The sequence below is a fragment of the Triturus cristatus genome, chromosome 5_2 (assembly GCF_964204655.1).
Source record: "Triturus cristatus chromosome 5_2, aTriCri1.1, whole genome shotgun sequence".
Taxonomy (NCBI): domain Eukaryota; kingdom Metazoa; phylum Chordata; class Amphibia; order Caudata; family Salamandridae; genus Triturus; species Triturus cristatus.
The window spans coordinates 67,489,397-67,513,161 of record NC_140588.1 but is presented as its reverse complement, the minus strand read 5'-3'; the positions used below and the strand labels follow the sequence as shown (position 1 = coordinate 67,513,161).

The 23,765-nt window shown below is 44.5% G+C and overlaps 1 protein-coding gene across 1 annotated transcript in view; it reads left to right on the top strand.

Moving 5' to 3' along the window:
- LOC146822669 (uncharacterized) overlaps positions 1 to 23,765 on the top strand; it is a 344,571-nt gene that overhangs the window by 313,702 nt on the left and 7,104 nt on the right. The window contains exons 5-7 of the mRNA XM_085606260.1: positions 2,460 to 2,619; positions 7,094 to 7,233; positions 17,009 to 17,143. Coding sequence (XP_085462386.1) covers positions 2,460 to 2,619; positions 7,094 to 7,233; positions 17,009 to 17,143 — 435 coding nt within the window. The remainder of the gene's footprint in view (positions 1 to 2,459; positions 2,620 to 7,093; positions 7,234 to 17,008; positions 17,144 to 23,765) is intronic.

The following is a 23,765-nucleotide window of genomic DNA, read 5'->3' as shown; positions in this document are numbered from 1 at the left end:
AGCCGTGAGTTTCTAAAGTGATGGAGCGTGTTGTTAGCCTTCTTGGCTCAACGACACGCTTCGCCACTTTCCTTGTAAATATGCCCCTCAGAGTCAGGTAAAATTCAGATGAATTATGAACACCTATGGGGAATACTTACAAGCCCTTATTGCCTAAGGAACGTCACTTTTAGTGAGGTTGCTGTGGCGATAAACCATTCGCCTTATTTACAAGGCAGTGTTAAGCCACTTAATGTGGCTTAACTCCGCCTTGTTAATAAGGCCCCCTTTCATGCTACAATTAGCGTGAAAGTGGCGTGCAATGGGTGTTGTGGTGGGCGTTCCGCTGCAACACCCATTGATTTTGACACTGCCTCCTATTTACAAGGGTGGCGTAAATAGGAGGCAGAGCCAAAATTAAGACCAGGGAAAACCCGGCAAAACAAGGAGAAATGCTTTATTTCTCCTCGTTTTTGCTCTTTCTATGTGTGCTGCATTGTGCAGCACATATAGAAACAGCAAAATGCCATGAATGATTGTTTATGTGCAGGAAGGTGACCCTTCCTGCACATAAATAATCATTCAGAAAATGATGATTTGCAACTTCTATGTGTGCTGCACATAGCGGCACACATAGGAGTTACAAATCGCCATTTGTGATTGTCCATGTGCAGGAAGGGACACCTGCTAGTCAGCAGAATTTAGTGCCAGCACAGGGAGAAACAAAGGGGTGCGCCGTGTTATTGTAAATACAGCACATCCCTGTGTTTCTTAAGTGACGGAGCGCAGCGTTAGCAATTTTGAAGCTGACCTGAGCTCCACCACTTTCTTATACATATGCCCCTACCTTCTTTACTTTTTACTTCTCTTATAAGAGACTTGTATGGTCAGAGTGGTTCCTTGAATGAATCTCACGAACCTGCCTTTCTCACCCAATTGCTGCATTCTAATCTTTCTCCTAGCTCCTCCTTTCACTCAATCACTTAGGCTTCTCATCTGTACCCCTAGAAACAAGAGTGTAATGCACTGTCTGCCACTTGTATGTGACACATACTCTGAACATTGATGGTTTGCAGTTAAAAAAGTGACCCAGCTGCCCACGATCACAATAGTTGAGCTTGCTTAAATCTGCGTACTATCAAAAGAACAAAATCCTTTGTGCACTCAGCCCTACAAAGATTTAAATAGTACTAATGGGTATATTGTACAGGTCTGTCTGACATGTGAGCTTAAAAACTTGAGCAAAGCTAAAAAAATTCAGCAAAAATACGTGGCTGAAAAGTTCTGCGTCTGCGTTGCAATAAGCTTTCATCTTGAGTTGGATGTGTCTATGTGCTCTCATTGTAAGATTGCATATAGTTAATAAAACAGAATCAGCAAAAAAAGTGGATTTTTTTTGTTTTTGATAATTACTTTGGCATTACCCTATAAATCTACACAATAGGCAGCAACTGCTCCCCCATCCAGCTCAGATTCATCTTTTTAAATTTCGTGCACGTTGGTTGAGGGGGAGACGGAATTAAGTGGGGTAATCTAAAATTAGCATTTCCCTGTTTAACCTGCACTGGGATTATTTGTTCACAGCTGCTGTAAAATTTAATAAATAATAATAAAAAAATCACTTAAAAAATGTTTGTTGAAAAACCACAGAACTATTTAAAGGAAACTTGAGTTTGCAGATATGTTATGGTCATGATCCGAAATCTAAAAATCACTGGGATTTGCCAGATGTGCACTTGATGTCAGGGATGACATCACAAATGACATTAAATATTGTATCACCATTGACGCCATGAATGATGACATCACCTCAGCTCAGAGTTTACTGGGGTAAACGCTTGGCTCTATCCAGCACCTGTTGACGCAGCCAGTGGCTGTTGTATTTCAGACAAGATTTTCTTCCTGCCATGCCCTGTTGAGCTCAGCAGCACCTGCCGCCGCCTAAGAAGTGCATGAACTGAAACTGCACTCTTAAAATAATGTTACATTTAAATTAATATAAGATGGATGAAGTGCAAGTTCTCCAAGCTTGAACGTACCTCCCCATTTGTGAATGCAAGAACAGCGATAAATGTATTTTAACCTGGATCTGGCAAACTATAATATAAATAATATGAGATTACAGTATAACTGGAGGTGAGTATACTTTGGTCATAATTTGCCGAAACATGTTGATGGTTTATCGCAGATGAGTTTATTGATGTTACAGCGATGGTTCTGTTAATCTATGCATCCATCAAGGTACAAAATATTTTTTAGATGACTCTTCTCCTTGGCATTCACATACCTTAAGTTTAATGCACACTTTCGTACTGTGTAAACATTACAAGCCCATTCCCATGTAGAGAGTAAAACCACCTGCTTTTCAGAGTAAAAAGTAGAAAATTAAATCCATTTCATATAAAGTGTATTTTGTAGTAGAAATGCCAAAGACAAGGGAGACTTGAAGTTATATAAAAAAATGAAATTTTCTTCTGCAGAAAACATTCGTCTTGTTGGAGGAAGGAACCTGCTGGAAGGGCTGGTGGAAGTTAAGCACCAAGGTATATGGGGTGGAATATGTCTCAAACATTGGGAGCAAGAGGAAGCGCAAGTGGTGTGCCGTCAACTAGGCTACACAGGATCTGCAATTACAACCAGGTACTTTTCATAGTTTGGTGTCAACATCCCATAGGACAACACAATGCCGTGGGCCATATTCAGAAAGACATAGCTATAAATTACTGTGACTTACTCTTGCAGTACTCTTGGCAAGTTCTTCTGATTTACTCCTGGAATTCAGTAGTTAGCTATAAGTACTACAGGTGTAAGTCACAGCAAAATCTTTTTGAATTGTGACAATTTTTGTAAGCATTTCTATTTTTTGACTTATAATTAATGTCATTACTTGAATGGTGACCCTTGATAAAGTACCCACTTGTGGTTTAATTTGTCTGCTTCTTACTCACTGTTTATCAAGACTGACATTCCCTAACATGATAACTTCCCAACAGTTAATAATCCACACAGTGAAATTGAGGCATCACTTCAGCATGACATATCTCCCTCACCAGTCTGGTAATGCTTTGGCCTTACTAAGAGTAACCCAGAGTGGTAATCCCAGAGTTTTCGGCCCAGCGACTACCAGGTCTAAAATTACCAGGTTTGGTAATCCTGTGCCCCGAAACACCATACTTGGAGCCGAATGCGGAGCTGCATGCAGCTACTGCTCCCATCTCCCACCCGCCATGCTCTTGTGCATTGGGAGGAGCTGTAAATGTTCCCCCAGCTTTCCGCTCAGTGGCTGTGCTCAACCCACACCATCCCTTGGGGTCTAGCTTCAAGGGAGGTATTTATGGAAAAGCACCCAAAATAAATACCTTCTTGGCTTGGTAGTTGTGCCTAAGGGCTTTTTGTCACATCTGTTATGTCTGTGTTGGTTATTCTTGTCATGCTGATTTGACAAAGAGGTTTTAACTTGTTCATTGTTTGGATCAGGAACTTAATATATATTTAGGCTCAGATTTACAAAGATAGTGTGTCTTGGTTGACTCACTTTTTTGACACAGCTCGACGCAAAATCCTATTTGGTATTTACAAATCAACGTAAATGTCTATTGTGTGGCTTTGTAAGAAAAAGAAATGCAGACATCTTTACACATTGCGCTGCTTTCCATTACTTTGCGTCAGGTTGGCGTTCTATGGGTAATGCATGAGCATTCCTGGGCATTCACCCATTGATTTTAACGCAAACCCATACTTACTTAGGCCCAGATTTTCAAAGACTTTGTATCGGGGTTGCTTCACTTTTTTGATGCAGCCCAACACAAAATTCTTTTTATTATTTACAAAGCCATGCAAATGTCAATTTGTGTGGCTTTGTAAGAAAAGGTAACGCTGTCTATAGCACTACCTTTAATTACTTTGCATCAGGTAGGCATTTCATGGGGGATGTAAACCCATATTTACAAAGAGTTGTAGACATGGGTTTTCGCCAAAATGTTCTGCCTGCATGAGGCTGGCGTTCAGAATGGGAACTATCTTTATTATTCCTTGTTATTTCTTTTTTGCATGTTTGCTGCATTCTGAAGCACATACAATGAAGGAAAAAAACCTCCAATGATAATTTTTGTCCAGGAAAGCACTCTTTCCTGCTCAAAAACTATCTAGACCATAATGCAGACACTCTTGCACTGTCCCGCACAGGTGCCTGCTTTGTCTCTAGGCAGGCCAAAGTGTGCTAGTGCCTGGAGAGAACAAAACTGAGCCATTTCTTTGAAGATATGGCACAGTTCTGCCCTCTTCAGGTGACGCAACACAGCGCAGCAGCTTTGTTTGCTGTGCTGCATTGTGCCACTTCTTTATGAATATGGGCCTTAGTGACTGGTTAACCAAAAAAGTGGCAAATCTGCACCTATAGAAGTACTCCTTAAATGGGTTCAAATGTACTACTTTATGGAGTTCGCAAACATTGGCAGTAGTAGGCTTAGAAAGCTAGGCCAGTCTCAGGTTTCTAAGCTACTGGTGGCAATGAAACACCCAAAAGGTGATGAGGTGAACGCTTGTAAATCTTCTGAACACTTACAATCTCTTGGAGTAGAATTCTAAATCACTGTTTTTGACCCACTGTACCACTCTCGACATTGAGACCGATTTAGGATTTATCAGGTAGAGTTAAGCATGACATGGTGGCAGAGGACTTTACTGCCTTTACTCCACCCCCCAAATTTAGAGATGTCCACAAGCCCAGTAGTCATCTCTATACATTGGTAGGGGAACAGCCATTACAATGTGGGTTTTACCACGCGTTGCTATTACATCGCATGCGTTACAACGCATGCGATGTTACAACGTGTGGTAAAACCTCGCATACCATTACATCGCATGCGCTTTTACAACGCTTGTGATGTAATGTGGCGGCAGCTATCCAAGTCGTTGTGAGGAAACTCAGGCTGTTTCCTCACAACGAAGTGAAGCAAGCAGGAAGGAGGAAGCAGGATCCGACGGCGACGCTGGAGAGGAGAACGGTAAGGGGGGTTGCGCTTGGGGTGGGGGTTAATTTTTTGAGTTTAGGGTAGTGTAAAAGTAGTGTTCTGTGTGTTTTTGTTTTACGTTTTAGTGTGTAATGTAGTGTATTAGGGTTTAGGGTAGTGTTGTAGTGATTTAGGGTTTAGGGTAGTGTTGTAGAGTTTGTGTAGTGTAGTGATTTAGTGTTTTAGGGTTTAGGGTAGTGTAGTAGTGTTTGTGTAGTGTAGTGTTTTAGGGTTTAGGCTAGTGTAGTTTTTTTAGTAGTGTTTGCGTAGTGTAGTGTTTTAGGGTTTAGGGTAGTGTAGTGTTTGTGTAGTGTAGTGTTGTTGGGTTTAGGGTAGTGTAGTGTTTTAGGGTTTAGGGTAGTGTAGTAGTGTTTGTGTAGTGTAGTATTTTATGGGTAAAGGATAGTGTAGTTTTTTAGGGTTTAGGGTAGAGTAGTAGTGTTTGTGTAGTGTTTTAGGGTTTAGGGTAGTGTTTGTGTAGTGTAGTGTTTTAGGGTTTAAGGTAGTGTAGTGTTTTAGGGTTTAGGGTAGTGTAGTAGTGTTTGCGTAGTGTAGTGTTTTAGGGTTTAGGGTAGTGTAGTAGTGTTTTAAGGTTTAGGGTAATGTTGTAGAGTTTGTGTAGTGTAGTGGTTTAGGGTAGTGTAGTAGAGTTTGAGTAGTGAAGTGCGTTAGGGATTAGGGTAGTGCTGTAGTGTGCGTGTATTGTGTTGTGTTTTAGGGTAGTGTCGGAGGGTCGTGTAGGGTAGTGTAATGTAATTATAGGGAGAGGACCGGGGGAGGGTTGTGTAGGGGTAGTGTAGTCACTTTCCTTGCAAACTAACCACAAATATAGCTTTACCACACATGCCTTTGCATTGTAATGGCATGCGTGGTAAAGGCATATTCGTGGTAATAGTTTGCGATGTAATGGCATGCGATGTCATTGACATTGCGTAGTAATACCCTCGTTGTAATGGCATGCGTGGTATTACTATGCGATGTAATGACATACATCCCATTGGTAAGATGTCAATGTAAGACAAGTTTAACAGGCGACTCCATCAAACATGATGGCTGGCCACCAAAGTGTAAGTTTGTTTTAAAAAATAAAAGAACTAAGACCCTCACACCAGTTTTCTACCAGGGTGTTGAGGTCAATTTCCTTTTTTCTTTTACTTTCCCTCGGTGACAGGCGGTGTTGGACAGTTAAAAAAAAAAGGCATATGACCCTCCATTCTAAATAGGGGGAATAGTCGGATTGCTCACTTCTGATGGCACCTACCCATGGAGCTGTCAGAGGACGTTTCACACTGACAGAGTAAATTTTGCTCCGGCTTTGTAAAACTTGTAGTCCGCCTGACTCACAATGGGGTGGGTGGATCTTGAGTTTGGCGGACAGGTTACCCCGTCACCGTTGCTGCAGAGTACCTTCCCGCCAAAATGTAAAAAAGCCCACCTAATGCAAATTAGTAGTCACCCTACTCCTCATGGGAACAGCTCATCCCGAACCTTGGTCACCTCACACATTCAGCCTGTGGCCCACTGCTTTTTTTGGGGGGGAGAGAGGATTTGAGATTCACACTCCCCGAATCTCACTGGCTAAGCTATGACTGACCATCCTGCCCTCTGCCACCCTCACCAATGGCCCACAAAAGCCTCTGCACCCATATACCACCTGCTTGAAGCAAGTGGTGAATAGATGCCGATTTTATCCTGCTATTTTCCATGCAACAATGAAAAACATTATGGTTTTGGACCCGGCACTCCCAGCTCCATGTATTTTTCCCCATTCCAGTGAAATACATCATAATTCACGATTTAGGTGTAGGGATAATGGCCAGAACCAGAGGTACTGTCTCCTCACATCAATGCATTTAAATCTGGAGAACTCGAAATGAGGGCCATTTTATGTCTTGGATAATTCAGTATTTTTTCAAAATGTGGTTGCAATTTAAAGGAGGTGCATGGAATATTGATATGGTATCCACAACCCCGCCCCTCCATCTGGCATGTTTCGCTGTACTAGTACTTTCCTTGTTACCCGAAAAGTGGGTGAGGGCATTGCACCTTTCTTCACCAGATCTGATTTTTGGCATTAACATATGTTTTGTTTGTTTTAAAAGGAGAATATCTCTGAATAGCAACGATCGTGTTTCAGTATCCTATGTGAAGTGCACAGGAAATGAGTCTACCCTGCAACACTGCAAACTCGAGCATTCTGGGAGATGTGGATCACAGGAAAGAGCGGGCGTCATATGCCAAGGTGAATCTACGCGCAATGCAAGTTCAAAGTCCCGAGCAAAAAATTGTAATAATAAATAATCTGCTTGATTCGGTGTTTACAGCCTAAAATGAATGGCAAACAGGAAGACGGTGCACAAGGTGAACAGAGACCCACCCACACAAACTCCCAAAACAACATTCACTAACATATGTTATCAGGGTCGGATTGGGATCACAATTTGGCCCGGGCACTGACGAAAAAAGTGGCCCCCTTTCGTGGGGCGTGGCCCACATTCAGGGGCGTGCCCTTTCATGAAACACACAAGGAATGTAAGTGGAAGGATATTGTTTGTGGGAAGAACACAGGACCAAGGTGACAATGTCCTACAAGCTGAGCAACTGAAAAACAGAGGCCCCTTTCTATTACAACATTATTCCCTAGCCCTCCAGCGCAGAAGCACCTGAATAACAGCAAGGCCCCTTTCTCCTAAAAGATTATTCCACAGCCCTCCAGGGCAGGAGCACCTGAAAAGCAGCGAGGCCCCTTTCTATTACAAAATTATTCCGGAGCCCTCCAGCACAGGAGCACTTGAAAAACAGCGAGGCCCCAGCTATTTGTAAATTGAGAGGGGATAAAGCAAAAAACACAGCTCCTGGGCCATCCATGGGGGTGGGGGGGAGGCTAAGGTGAAGATGGTGCGAGTCCCCAACATCACCTGACCCCACAGCGAGACCCATTCTTCCTCGCCCACTAAGCCCTGAATAAGAAGGGCTGTGGGCGAGGTGTTAATGCAAAGACTGTTTCCGGGCTGCGTGGGCCCCAGGGGGGCCGATGTGAAATGGCCTGAGCAACACCTGGCCCCCTGGGAGGCCGATTCTGGCAAACAATCACCCCTCCACAGCCCACCATCTGCGTGATTGCTTGGCGGGGCAGGAGGTCAAGGAGAGGGCACAGCTGATCATTGCTGAACGGCCGTGCAGCGAGGCTGCTTTCCTCTCTTTGTGGACTGGGAAAGGGGGAAAAAACGGCCCACAGAGGGCACTGAGACACCGGCCCTTCGGCCAATGCCCGATGCCCTCATTACCAATCCGTCCCTGTATGTTATTTATTAACATACCTTCAATCATCGATGACACTATTAGCATAACCTGCGCATAACTTGGTGACCTATTTATTATTCTCGGGTTGCAAAGCAGCTACTGATTTAGACAGTGACTCGTGAACAATCCCAGAAGTCTTTTCGTGCTGCGACGGAAGTGCTGATCTGTCACATTAGCATTCGGCAGGATGCAAAAAATCCTACCTCATGCTTGTCAACGAGGTAGGGTTCCCTCTGCGAATCCCACTAAATGGCTGAAAATATAGTGATAAAGTCATGCAAAGCGAAGCAGGCATGCATTCTAGCACTGACATCTGCCACAAATGTTCTTGTACCCATTTATATTAATTTATGAAGAGTAGCAATATAAACATGGCCATTTGCAAAGATAACTGCGACGGGTAATGTACTTTTGGCACACTGCTAGCAGGTTTTGCATGGTTCCAAAGCCTGCAAATTTGCAAACTACAGACTTTGGGGCCACATAATCTTTTCATACATCAAGCTGTGGGTCCCTCCATAGGGAATTCTTTTGGGATTCTGTTTGCGAGTTTATGAAACCTATGGCCCCCTCTCACCCAGCGAAGAAACTCTAAAAGTCACCATGCAAAATGGGGAAACAGCCACTACAACGCGGCCGTTTCCACGCATAACCATAACCACGCATGCATTACGACGCATGCGTGGTTACAACGAATAGCCTTTACCACGCATATCTTTACTACGAGTTACGTAGTAAAGGCAAGTGTGCTAAAGTTAAAAGAAAAAAAAAGGGGGCTTGGGGGGTCCCCCGCCCCCCAAAAAAGTATAGGATTCAAAAAGGGGACTGGGGGGGCACCCCCAAAATAAAATTAAAACAAAACGCACCTGTTTCCCTCCTTTAAAGAAAAAGATATGGAGGCAATAGGCGTCATTAGAGGAAACAGAAGGACACTCCCGCTTCCTCTTAACGACATGCAACGTCACCTCGGAAGATCAAGGAGAGGAGAGGTAAGGGGGAATGAGGGGGTGGTGTCGCGCAGGGGTAAATTTAAAGGGTACATTTTTAGGGTGATATCCTTTAACATGAAAATGCCATTAACATGCATATTTTAACAACGAAAATCGTTGTAAAAGTATGCGTGTCGAAGGCATTTTTGTGGTAAAGGTAATGCGTGGTGATGGCATTCGCGTTGTAACACATGCGTGGTAAAGGCATGCGTTACAACGGAATGCGTTGTAAAATCATACAACCTGCAAAATGATGCTTCTCTTTAAACATGTCTCTGTCCCTGACATAAAGGAGCCTGAAAATGATAGAAGTCGGAGGGTCTTGGGGTATAATTTAACCAATGGCAGACGGGCTACCAGCACCGCAGGTCAGCAGGGGCCCTGGCCTCCATGCAGTATGCTGCACAGGTGCCATGTTTTCGTGAGCCACTCAGTGTATTTTTTGTTTCAGCCAAACAAACTCCTCAAATGGGAATTTGTTTCACTAAAATAAAAAAGTAATAGCCCTGATGCACAGTGAGTTTTCTCCCTGCATGTGGGGTGGTAAGCTTTCCCAGCCGAGGTCACCATGACACACATGGTGGACCCAGGCAGGGAAAATGAGTGACGTCACTACACCCTACATAGGACGGAGTTACCATCACGGTGACCTGGAGGCTGGTAGTGGCACAGGAGTGAGGTCAGGGGTTTCCAACAGTGGAACCAACATTAGCTGTGCCATCGTAAATTCTACAGTTCCCCCACCTCTAAATGGGGAGAGGGAACCAAGGGTATGGTAAGTCGGCAGCACTGCCCCTCTCTAAATGAGCTCCTTAATCCCTGATAACAGGTCCACTCCTTCCACTAAAAACTGTGATGGAGGTATTATGTTAACTACAAACTCCAACAACGTTGGTGTCACCAAAACGTCTATAATCCCTGTTGATATTCTCTGAAAGGTCTATTAGTTTAATCTTATTCCTACTAGCTCTTTCTTTCCAAAATGTCACTCATAAGTGTCACTTGGCTAAGCTCCTCTTCTAGTTGTCAAAAATATATGATTAACACACTACCTACACAATTTTTAATCTGCTGTCATCATCCTAACCCCACAGATTTAGTCAACCTTCATCTTGGAGGCTTCAACTTTCTCTTTTAGAATGTCCAGAATCTAGTTGATGAACTCAGTGCCAGACTTCAGATCCTCCACATCTTGTAACAGAACCCATATTAGTAATCTGCTTTATATAATTCTTGTAATCTGAGTTTTGTTGTTTCACAGTGCTATACATTTTTGGTGTTATCCTTTTGCATTCAGCATTCTATGCTCCTTCTTATACATTGTTGGGTCAACTGGACACTACAAAAGAACCGTCTCCGTTATATACACAGATGACATTTAAAGGGATTAGGAATGATCCACGGTGATCTTTGATGCTGCTTGCAATAAAGAAGGTAGTGCTATGTAAATAAAAAATAAAAGGAAAGACAACCACCGATTTGTACAAAGCAATTCTGTAAAGCTTCACATTTGCTATAATTCATTCACTGCTCATGAACATTCTTAGCTTTCCCAGTCACCAAATGGTAAGATACATGCTACATGCCAAATATCCCCGTCTCTTGAGGGCTTTTTTTTAGCTGAGGAATGGTAGATTTTGTGATTCAGGAAATTTATAACAAGTTAGAAATGAACTCAAAACTCAAAGAGAAGTATATCTTAAATCTTGTGCAGCAAATGAAAAGCGGTCCAAAAAATATTGGGATGTTATTGCCATATTAGTTTCATCTAGGTTAAGATGAACCTCAATTCCTATATCAGACTTGGAATATTTTCGACAGTTGTATTCTGTAAATATTCAGAAAAAACAGAGCCTGGTTACTGTTATAGGGAATTTGCTCTGCCAAAGGATAAGTCTTCATACTAAGACAACATGCTATCTACCATATCAAGAATGATGTAGAATTATGGCTTAAGACTGTTGCCTGTTTCTATTTTTAATGCATTGAAATAGCGCAAATTCCACAGCCATTGAAGGGGAGCATTTTATTCCCGGTTAATAAAAAGATACCTTAAATGTGACTTTAAATGTTATTCTTAAATTTTCCATGAAAAATCTTTGCCAACATAAATTGATACAATTTCAATTGTGAGTAGAAGAATCTGTTATCTTACATATGAGCAGAGAGGCATGCATGCAAAAGTAGCAGGTTAGGATAATGAACTTATAAATCATACACTCTTAAATAGGTATGTTACAAGAAAAGGGCAGCCGGTCAACACAGCTTTTATTGATCATTCAATGACTTTTGCCAAGATCGATTGACTGAACCTCTCGCAGAAATGTGTACACTGTGGGATCCTGAGTTGACATCTTTCCATCCTAGTGGCCCTCCCACAAGGATAGTTGACACAGATTTGAATGTGGCCGGATAGATGTTCATTTAGGAAGCTGTCAATTAAGAATGCGCTTTAACAGAGGTGCATACTTGCACCATAATGCGTATTATGCTGATCTTCCTGCTATGCTTAAATGGGTGAGAATCTTCACTCCTAACCCAGTTGAATTGGAAAATAAACATTTCTTACTCTTGTATGTATATGTAGTAATTCTCTTAGACTTAATATTTGTAGACTATCAGTGGAGTTCAGTGGTGTTTGATCACTACTCACGGAAACACTATTTGAAGGTAATTACGTCTAAAAGTAACATAATGGCTTTTGGAAATACACTTAGGAAGCTGGCCCCTGTTTTCAAGAAGACAAGAGACCCAACTTTAAAGACAGAAAAAAGTATGTACATTTTTTGATAAAAGGCGCTCAAAAATTAAGTTTTAACTTTAATGTTAATAAACAAAGCTGTCTCGTTTGCAGGCGGGATAAAACATCTAGTTAAGGTTCCACCTGCACTTTTGTGCGGAAAAAAATGCATTCATTATTATAATCTTAAGAAATCTGAAAAAGTGTCTAGCATAAGTAAAGGGTTTTCTATATAATTAAAAGTTTTTTTTTTCTGCACAAAGAATTAGATTAGGCCTAGGATTGGTTGGGGTTTTGTGGACAGCATTAACTGCCTTACTTACAGGTTGCTTCTAACATCTGACTTCTGAACCAGGCTCGCTGTGCAGTGCACTATGTAGTGAATTGAATACATGTTAAAGTACAGACCGGTTTTAATAGAAATATGAATTAGGCCCCAGAATGGGGGATTTAGCATAAAGAGCGAATCAGCAAACTGCGGTGGTCGAAGTCTAGATACGGTACATGATGCATTTATTTGGCCTAATTGTGTTGTGTATTGGAAGGAGTTCTCACACAAGAAGTTGAATTGGTCCCATAATCAGCATGGCCGCCCCATCATACAGTCATATTCTAAACGACTGACAAAATCAATTCAATTCAAAAACTTTATTCGATCATTGATTAATAATCATAAAAGTACATACATACATAAGTATTAAAACATGAGGATATAGCAAGTTTTAAATTAATCACATATCGAAAAAAAGAGTGCTTTTCCTCAGACGTATCGATTTTAAAATATATACAGCAGTAAAAAAACAGATGTCCTGTGAATTAAGTCCAAATAAAAGCCCCATGGCCGAAACAATATTGAATACATTATATTTTTTAAAAAGCGGTTTCAGATATACTTTTCGAAGATGGAGATAAAGAGGGCATAACAATAAAAAATGCTCCGAACTTTGCTTTGTGGTCCCATCACACGGACAGGGGGCAGTAGTATAAGTCTTCATTACAGGGTACGCAACAAGCAAATGAACAATCCCCATCCGTAGTCTTGTCAATACATATTGGTGGGATCGAATAGTAACCATTTTAAGGTATCCTGAGAGCCCCGTTTCTTCCTTAGTGTGTCTGTCGTAAAAAACATGTGAGGAAAACAGAGCAGTAGCTGCGTTACGCTTCACCATGCTATCCCTCAGAAATTCATATTTAATCTCACTCTTCGGGATATCTAAAACACAAGAAGGGTTATCACGCACCGTGAGATTAAAAACATCATTAAATGTTCGGGTAATATAGTTAAGCCAGGGGATGCGGGAACATTTGTCCATGTAAAGACAATCTAAAATAATCTTTCTTGTAAAACCAGTCTGTTCCTTGGCCCATATAGATCTCCATACTAACAGGGGTCTTAATCTGATCAAGTCAGATAGAAATTCTAGACCAGCCTCCTGATGGATCAGCTTTGTTGAGGCAGAAGATGGTAAACACAGGAGTTTTTTAACAAATTTGTTTTCCTCAACCTGGAGCATGTTGTTATTACAATGGCCCCACACTCCTGAACCATATAGGGCCAGAGCAACACATTTATGGCGATATAAGTACAACATGTCTGGTATCCGTCTTGAGCCTAGCTTGGATGCAAACCTAAATATGCCAAGAGAACACTTGGCCATTTTGGCTCTTACATTAATCATTTCAGGTGTCCACATCCCCCCCTATTAAAAGTGATACCCAGATAACAGAATTTGTCCACCACTTTTATAGTTTGGTCCATAACTGTGAAGGACCTTAGGTTTTTAATTTTCTTCCCACAGGGCATTATAAAAGTTTTTGAATTATTAATTTTTAATTTTCTCCCATTAATAAAATCTGCAAATTTATTCATAAGTTTTTGCAACCCTAGAGGGGTTTGTGAGAGCAGAACCGCGTCATCCGCATAAAGCAGTATTGGGATGGACAGGCCGCCAGCAGTCGGTGCATCTGCACTGGTGGACCGTAGTTCCGACTCGATTGCATTAATAAAAAGGGAGAAAAGAAGAGGTGCAAGGACGCATCCCTGCCTAATTCCGGAACCTATTTTAACACTGGGTGTACACTCCCCCGATTGCCCGTATCGTATCTTAGCTGTCAGATTCCTATAAAGTTGGGCCAAGAAATAGATGATATCCTGTGGAGCTCCCATGTCCAGCAAGGTTGACCACAGAAGACCATGGTCAACCAAGTCAAAGGCACTGGACAGGTCGGCAAAGCAAAGAAACAACGAGCCTTGTTTGGCCCGTGTATATTTGCATATAATAAGGTCTAAATTAATGCACTGTTCTATAGTGCCTAACCCCTTGCGGAATCCGTACTGGGAATCCGCAAGGATCCCTTTATCTTCTACCCATTCCTCAAGGCGACTCAGTAATACCCTACTCATAATTTTTAGAGAAGCAGTGAGGAGAGAAATCGGGCGGTAGTTTTTTGCCTCACCCCTCTCCCCTTTTTTATACACCGGAATAATGATTGATTCCCCCCAAGTCTGTGGGGCCGCAATCATTGCAGCGGCATTAAAAACCTTTGTTAACAATGGGCTCCATATGGAAATCTTGGCTTTATAAAGGTCAACGGGTACCCCATCAGGGCCCGGCGCCTTTCCCCCCTTACTGACCCGGATGGCAGCATCCACCTCAGAGACTGTGATATTAAGAGGTATGGGGATAAAAGCCAGGGTTTCACTTTCCCCCCCTACAGCTAGTCCTTCAGGGTTAAAAATACTAGTAAAATGAGTCACCCATTGTTCCTCAGATACCTGGGCAGACATTACCGGGACTTCTTCATTTCGGAGGAAGGGACTATTGACAGTGGACCAGAACAGCTTGGTATCCTTAAGATCCACTGCCTTAGTCAGGTTGTTCCAGGCCTCTTCCCTTAGTTCCTGTTTCCTATCCCTCAGATGAATTGAGTATTCCCTTCTGAGGGTTTTAACTGCTTCCTTATCTCTGGGTTTACCCTTAAGAGCAACTTTGAGTCTTTGTAGGGATTTAGTACATTCCCTGTTGAACCATCCCCCGTTAATCCTAGGGCCCTTTGGTTTTCTTCCAGTTAAGATTTCTGCAATGTTTTTATTAAAGATATCGAAACTAGCTAGAATATCAGCATTATCCTTTTCGGGTTCGAGACAGCATTCCACCTCATCTATACAGGCAGACACAATGGTACATAGTAAATGTTCCTCATTTTGCCTACCCCATTTAATTCTAGGGCCATTGGGTCTATGTGGAACTATATCTGTCACTGTACCATGTACCGCCTTTACTTTATCCCCCCACAAGGAGAGATACATTGTTAGACAGTTATGATCGCTTAGGGCTGGGTCTACTATTACAGGTAAAGAACACAAAGCTGTAATACTGGAAGAGACAATGAGGTAGTCGATAACCGTGGCACAATTCCTACCAATAAAGGTTGGCACCGAATTACCCTCACTGTCCACGCCAGGTAACATAATGCATAAATCCATTTTAAGCATAAGAGTGTTTAGGGATTCCCCATAAACCGAATGTATAAAGTGGATCTGATCTTCCCCCACCTCATCCCCATACCCACACACCCTTTTGCCAACAAATGGGCACATGTGAATGTTGAAATCTCCGCCCCACAAAATATCAAAAGACACATCACTGCGCCCATATAACCTTTCCACCTCCACTTCAAGTTCATCAACCATATCTGTTTTGGAGTGGTTAAAGGTATTGTTGTAGTGATTAATAACTAAAACATTACGCCCATTCCTGTTTTGTAACCACAGCAACTGAGAGTGCAGACCGACGGTCCGGTGGATTTTTACTCGAACCGGTAGCCTCACAGAAAGCAATATCACCATTCCACCACTGGCTCTCCCCATGTTGGATGGCTGAGCATGGCAATTATAGGCAACATACCCATCAAGATAGACATCTTCGGCCGCCCAAGTCTCCTGGAGACACAAGATATCAAATTGGGTTATAAATTCTAACCATCCTAGACAATCTATCTTGTTATTCCATCCCGCAATATTCCAACTCGCCATCTTATATCCCCGTTCTGTTAGACTAACAGCCTCAATGGATGGTGGGTGTAAGGTGTGGACATGGGTTGCCTCCCCTGGCATGGGGTCTTCAGATAGTAGGGTCGGACTTGTACTTCCATTGGCCGGGGTAGAAGTATCTGAGTAACAGTAAAGCTGCCCCGAATTACGTGTATTACCCCCAGAGCTGCAAATAGCATTGTACCCATTGGGTGGGTTAATATCAGTTGAGCCTTTTTCCCCCGTACCTACACCCGTGTCTCCCCCTGTGTCTCCACAGAATACCTTCACCCCCTCCCCTGTGGCTCGATGGCATCAGTCACAGTCTTCCAGGCCACTAAGGACGTCAAACCTGTTGGTGGTATCTAGGGGTGTAAAAGGTATGAGATGATCCATTCTCCTGTGTGTTAGGGAGTTATACCTGACAAAATCAAAACAAGCTACTCTGTGCTTTCTTCAAACAGACATGCTCATTGTTCTGTTAAGGACAGCCTGAGTCACTCCAGGGAAGTGAGACTATTAAGCGGTGCCAGTAGTAGGGTCCGAGGCAGCCTCAGTCACTAGAAATAAAAAGCCACATTATAGTTTACCTGATCGATATTGGCAATCCAGGTGAGCCAGTTTTGACTAGTGTACAGGTGGGTGCAAATTTGCCCTTAATGTTTTAATTAGTGTAAGGTAATAATGAAGGTTATTAATTTCACTGATGAGGTTGATTTTTTATAAAATACAGACAACAAAGTGTCTCTCTGATAGAGACCCATAGAAATATCATTTTCCATGTTCTTTCATGAATACTGTGCATTTTGCTAGAAGCACAAAACCAAATCATTAACCTAATTCCGTTGGAGGAAACATACAGGGCTCCTCTGGGTTTGTGCTAAACAAAAGAATATACATACATAAAACATATGTCTATTTGTCAATGTCTCTTTTTCTTTCTCTGTAGTACTGAATTCATGTGCAGCCCTCAAGAGTGCAGGAGTTTTGGAATCTGGGGTCTACACCATAGACCCCGATGGACTAGTTCATGGTGAAGATCCTTTTCCAGTTGAGTGTGACATGCAATCTGAAAACTCAACAGGTAATTGATAATATAACCCTGTCTCCCACTGTCTTTAAATACATCCACACACTCGTGATGCCTGGGGCACTAGTGGTTCACATTGACCTTTACAGTAAAGGCTTACAATTACGTTGTTTGGTCAGAGTGGATTATACAAACTCCCACACAGTTCCATCTTTATTTCAGACATGCTCCCTGACAATTTCACCATGTCACTGGCTACAGGCAGTGCTTAATTTGAGCAGGTGGTTGCTGTAGGAGCAACCAGCACTTACGTCTGGGGACTAGCACTTATTTTTCCACATCAAATTTTTACTGGGTGCTACAGAGGAAATACAACTATAAATAGGATCGACAGAAGAAGAGAAAGACTAAAAAACCTTCAGAAAAGCAGAAAACAGAAACTTGCAAGATTGAGATAAAGGGGCAGGGAGCGTCTGGGAGTGGATTAAGGAGGCATGAGGTGGACTTTCACCGGCCGCGGGCTTCTGTGCAGAGCTTCCGCACAGGCACTCTTTATTTTACAAATTAAACACTGGCTACTGGGATTTCACCACATATTCGACTGAGATGCCACTAAGTTGGCAGGGTATGCCCAGACGTGGGTCCCTTGCTCACTTTGCCACTGGATTCAAGCTAGCCTGGCTGATGAAGGGTGTTACCTAGAAACCGGTCCCAGGATGCTTTTTCTGGTTCAGGGAAGACTTGGCTTGGCAGCTCGGGCTGGACTGTTCCCATGAGGCACAGGGTCAAGACTGATTTGCATATAGCAGGGTCTGAACTGAGGTGGTGAAGTGAGCTAAAGAATGATGATGTATTCAACTCAGATCTGTGACTGGAGGTGAGTGTCTGAAAAGTTTCAGTGCTCCGTCCATCATCTCCTTGTGTTTGCTTTGTTCGCTCTAGGTTGGCAGTGTATGCCCAGACGTGGGTCCCATGCTCACTTTGCCACTGGATTCAAGCTAGCCTAGCTGATGAAGGGTGTTACCTAGAAACCGGTCCCAGGATGCTTTTTCCGGTTCAGGAAAGACCTGGTTATTCAGTTCGGGCTGGACTGTTCCTATGAGGCACAGGGTCAAGACTGATTTGCATATAGCTGGGTCTGAACTGAGGTGGCGAAGTGAGCTAAAAAATGATGATGGATTCAAACCCAGATCTGTGTCTGGGGGTGAGTGTCTGAAAGGTTACAGCGCTCCGTCCATCATCTCCTTGTGTTTGCTTTGTTCACCCTAGGTTGGCAGTGTATGCCCAGACGTGGGTCCCATGCTCACTTTGCCACTGGATGCCACAGATTCAAGCTAGCCTGGCTGATGAAGGGTGTTACCCAGAAACAGGTCCTAGGATGCTTGTTTCCGGTTCAGGGAAGACCTGGCTATTCAGTTCGGGCTAGACTGTTCCCATAAGGCACAGGGTCAAGACTGATTTGCATATAGCTGGGTCCGGACTGAGGTGGCAAACTGAGCTAAAGAATGATGATGGATGCAACCCAGATCTGTGACTGGGGGCAAATGTCTGAATAGTTTCAGCGCTCTTTCCTTCATCTCCTTGTGTTTGCTTTGTTCGCCCTAAGTTGCCAGGGTATGCCCAGATGTAGCTCCCTTGCTCACTTTGCCACTGGATTCAAGCTAGCCTGGCTGATGATGGGTGTTACCCAGAAACCGGTCCCAGGATGCTTGTTTCTGGTTCAGGGAAGACCTGGCTTAGCAGTTCGGGCTGGACTGGTCCCATGAGGCACATGGTCACGACTGATTTGCATATAGCTGGGTCTGAACTGAGGTGGCGAAGTGAGCTAAAGAATGATGATGGATTCAACCCAGATCTGTGACTGGGGGTGAGTGTCTGAAAAGTTTCAGTGCTCTGTCCATCATCTCCTTGTGTTTGCTTTGTTCGCCCTAGGTTGGCAGTGTATGCCCAGACGTGGGTCCCATGCTCACTTTGCCACTGGATTCAAGCTAGCCTGGCTGATGAAGGGTGTTACCTAGAAACCGGTCCCAGGATGCTTTTTCCGGTTCAGGGAAGACCTGGTTATTCAGTTCGGGCTGGACTGTTCCTATGAGGCACCGGGTCAAGACTGATTTGCATATAGCTGGGTCTGAACTGAGGTGGCGAAGTGAGCTAAAAAATGATGATGGATTCAAACCCAGATCTGTGTCTGGGGGTGAGTGTCTGAAAGGTTACAGCGCTCCGTCCATCATCTCCTTGTGTTTGCTTTGTTCGCCCTAGGTTGGCAGTGTATGCCCAGACGTGGGTCCCATGCTCACTTTGCCACTGGATGCCACAGATTCAAGCTAGCCTGGCTGATGAAGGGTGTTACCCAGAAACCGGTCCTAGGATGCTTGTTTCCGGTTCAGGGAAGACCTGGCTATTCAGTTCGGGCTACACTGTTCCCATAAGGCACAGGGTCAAGACTGATTTGCATATAGCTGGGTCCGGACTGAGGTGGCAAACTGAGCTAAAGAATGATGATGGATGCAACCCAGATCTGTGACTGGGGGCAAATGTCTGAATAGTTTCAGCGCTCTTTCCTTCATCTCCTTGTGTTTGCTTTGTTCGCCCTAAGTTGGCAGGGTATGCCCAGATGTAGCTCCCTTGCTCACTTTGCCACTGGATTCAAGCTAGCCTGGCTGATGATGGATGTTACCCAGAAACCGGTCCCAGGATGCTTGTTTCTGGTTCAGGGAAGACCTGGCTTAGCAGTTCGGGCTGGACTGGTCCCATGAGGCACATGGTCAAGACTGATTTGCATATAGCTGGGTCTGAACTGAGGTGGCGAAGTGAGCTAAAGAATGATGATGGATTCAACCCAGATCTGTGACTGGGGGTGAGTGTCTGAAAAGTTTCAGTGCTCTGTCCATCATCTCCTTGTGTTTGCTTTGTTCGCCCTAGGTTGGCCGTGTATGCCCAGACGTGGGTCTCATGCTCACTTTGCCACTGGATTCAAGCTAGCCTGGCTGATGAAGGGTGTTACCTAGAAACCGGTCCCAGGATGCTTTTTCCGGTTCAGGGAAGACCTGGTTATTCAGTTCGGGCTGGACTGTTCCTATGAGGCACCGGGTCAAGACTGATTTGCATATAGCTGGGTCTGAACTGAGGTGGCGAAGTGAGCTAAAAAATGATGATGGATTCAAACCCAGATCTGTGTCTGGGGGTGAGTGTCTGAAAGGTTACAGCGCTCCGTCCATCATCTCCTTGTGTTTGCTTTGTTCGCCCTAGGTTGGCAGTGTATGCCCAGACGTGGGTCCCATGCTCACTTTGCCACTGGATGCCACAGATTCAAGCTAGCCTGGCTGATGAAGGGTGTTACCCAGAAACCAGTCCCAGGATGCTTGTTTCTGGTTCAGGGAAGACCTGGTTATTCAGTTCGGGCTGGACTGTTCCTATGAGGCACAGGGTCAAGACTGATTTGCATATAGCTGGGTCTGAACTGAGGTGGCGAAGTGAGCTAAAAAATGATGATGGATTCAAACCCAGATCTGTGTCTGGGGGTGAGTGTCTGAAAGGTTACAGCGCTCCGTCCATCATCTCCTTGTGTTTGCTTTGTTCGCCCTAGGTTGGCAGTGTATGCCCAGACGTGGGTCCCATGCTCACTTTGCCACTGGATTCAAGCTAGCCTGGCTGATGAAGGGTGTTACCTAGAAACCGGTCCCAGGATGCTTTTTCCGGTTCAGGGAAGACTAGGCTTGGCAGCTCGGTCTGGACTGTTCCCATGAGGCACAGGGTCAAGACGGATTTGCATATAGCTGGGTCTAAACTGAGGTGGTGAAGTGAGCTAAAGAATGATGATGTATTCAACTCAGATCTGTGACTGGGGGTGAGTGTCTGAAAAGTTTCAGTGCTCCGTCCATCATCTCCTTGTGTTTGCTTTGTTTGCCCTAAGTTGGCAGGGTATGCCCAGACATGGGTCCCTTGCTCACTTTGCCACTGGATTCAAGCTAGCCTGGCTGATGAAGGGCGTTACCCAGAAACCGGTCCTAGGATGCTTGTTTCCGGTTCAGGGAAGACCTGGCTATTCAGTTCGGGCTGGACTGTTCCCATAAGGCACAGGGTCAAGACTGATTTGCATATAGCTGGGTGTGAACTGAGGTGGCGAAGTGAGCTAAAGAATGATGATGGAGTCAAACCCAGATCTGTGACTGGGGTTGAGTGTCTGAAAAGTTTCAGTGCTCCGTCCATCATCTCCTTGTGTTTGCTTTGTTCACCCTAAATTGGCAGGGTATGCCCAGAGACGTGGGTCCCATGCTCACTTTGCCACTGGATACCACTGGATTCAAGCTAGCCTGTCTGATGAAGAGTGTTACCCAGAAACGGGTCCCAGAATGCTTTTTCCGGTTCAGGGAAGACCTGGCTTGGCAATCCGGGCTGGACTGTTCCCATGAGGCACAGGGGCAAGACTGATTTGCATATAGCTGGGTCTGAACTGAGGTGGTGAAGTGAGCTAAAGAATGATGATGGATTCAACCCAGATCTGTGACTGGGGGTGAGTGTCTGAAAAGTTTCAGTGCTCCGTCCATCATCTCCTTGTGTTTGCTTTGTTTGCCCTAAGTTGGCAGGGTATGCCCAGACGTGGGTCCCTTGTTCACTTTGCCACTGGATTCAAGCTAGCCTGGCTGATGAAGGGTGTTACCCAGAAACCGGTCCCAGGATGCTTGTTTCCGGTTCAGGGAAGACCTGGCTTGGCAGTTCAGGCTGGACTGTTCCCATGAGCACAGGGTCAAGACTGATTTGCATATAGCTGGGTCTGAACTGAGGTGGCGAAGTGAGCTAAAGAATGATGATGGATTCAAATCCAGATCTGTGTCTGGGGGTGAGTGTCTGAAAAGTTTCAGCGCTCCGTCCATCATCTCCTTGTGTTTGCTTTGTTCGTCCTAAGTTGGTAGTGTATGCCCAGACGTGGGTCCCATGCTCACTTTGCCACTGGATTCAAGCTAGCCTGGCTGATGAAGGGTGTTACCTAGAAACCGGTCCCAGGATGCTTTTTCCGGTTCAGGGAAGACTAGGCTTGGCAGCTCGGTCTGGACTGTTCCCATGAGGCACAGGGTCAAGACGGATTTGCATATAGCTGGGTCTAAACTGAGGTGGTGAAGTGAGCTAAAGAATGATGATGTATTCAACTCAGATCTGTGACTGGGGGTGAGTGTCTGAAAAGTTTCAGTGCTCCGTCCATCATCTCCTTGTGTTTGCTTTGTTTGCCCTAAGTTGGCAGGGTATGCCCAGACATGGGTCCCTTGCTCACTTTGCCACTGGATTCAAGCTAGCCTGGCTGATGATGGGCGTTACCCAGAAACCGGTCCTAGGATGCTTGTTTCCGGTTCAGGGAAGACCTGGCTATTCAGTTCGGGCTGGACTGTTCCCATAAGGCACAGGGTCAAGACTGATTTGCATATAGCTGGGTGTGAACTGAGGTGGCGAAGTGAGCTAAAGAATGATGATGGAGTCAAACCCAGATCTGTGACTGGGGTTGAGTGTCTGGAAAGTTTCAGCGCTCCGTCCATCATCTCCTTGTGTTTGCTTTGTTCGCCCTAAGTTGGCAGGGTATGCCCAGAGACGTGGGTCCCATGCTCACTTTGCCACTGGATACCACTTGATTCAAGCTAGCCTGTCTGATGAAGAGTGTTACCCAGAAACCGGTCCCAGAATGCTTTTTCGGGTTCAGGGAAGACCTGGCTTGGCAATTCGGGCTGGACTGTTCCCATGAGACACAGGGGCAAGACTGATTTGCATATAGCTGGGTCTGAACTGAGGTGGTGAAGTGAGCTAAAGAATGATGATGGATTCAACCCAGATCTGTGACTGGGGTGAGTGTCTGAAAAGTTTCAGTGCTCCGTCCATCATCTCCTTGTGTTTGCTTTGTTCGCCCTAAGTTGGCAGGGTATGCCCAGACGTGGGTCCCTTGTTCACTTTGCCACTGGATTCAAGCTAGCCTGGCTGATGAAGGGTGTTACCCAGAAACCAGTCCCAGGATGCTTGTTTCCGGTTCAGGCAAGACCTGGCTTGGCAGTTCAGGCTGGACTGTTCCCATGAGCACAGGGTCAAGACTGATTTGCATATAGCTGGGTCTGAACTGAGGTGGCCAAGTGAGCTAAAGAATGATGATGGATTCAAATCCAGATCTGTGTCTGGGGGTGAGTGTCTGAAAAGTTTCAGCGCTCCGTCCATCATCTCCTTGTGTTTGCTTTGTTCGTCCTAAGTTGGTAGTGTATGCCCAGACATGGGTCCCATGCTCACTTTGCCACTGGATTCAAGCTAGCCTGGCTGATGAAGGGTGTTACCTAGAAACCGGTCCCAGGATGCTTTTTCCAGTTCAGGGAAGACTAGGCTTGGCAGCTCAGTCTGGACTGTTCCCATGAGGCACAGGGTCAAGACGGATTTGCATATAGCTGGGTCTAAACTGAGGTGGTGAAGTGAGCTAAAGAATGATGATGTATTCAACTCAGATCTGTGACTGGGGACGAGTGTCTGAAAAGTTTCAGTGCTCCGTCCATCATCTCCTTGTGTTTGCTTTGTTTGCCCTAAGTTGGCAGGGTATGCCCAGACATGGGTCCCTTGCTCACTTTGCCACTGGATTCAAGCTAGCCTGGCTGATGAAGGGCGTTACCCAGAAACCGGTCCTGGGATGCTTGTTTCCGGTTCAGGGAAGACC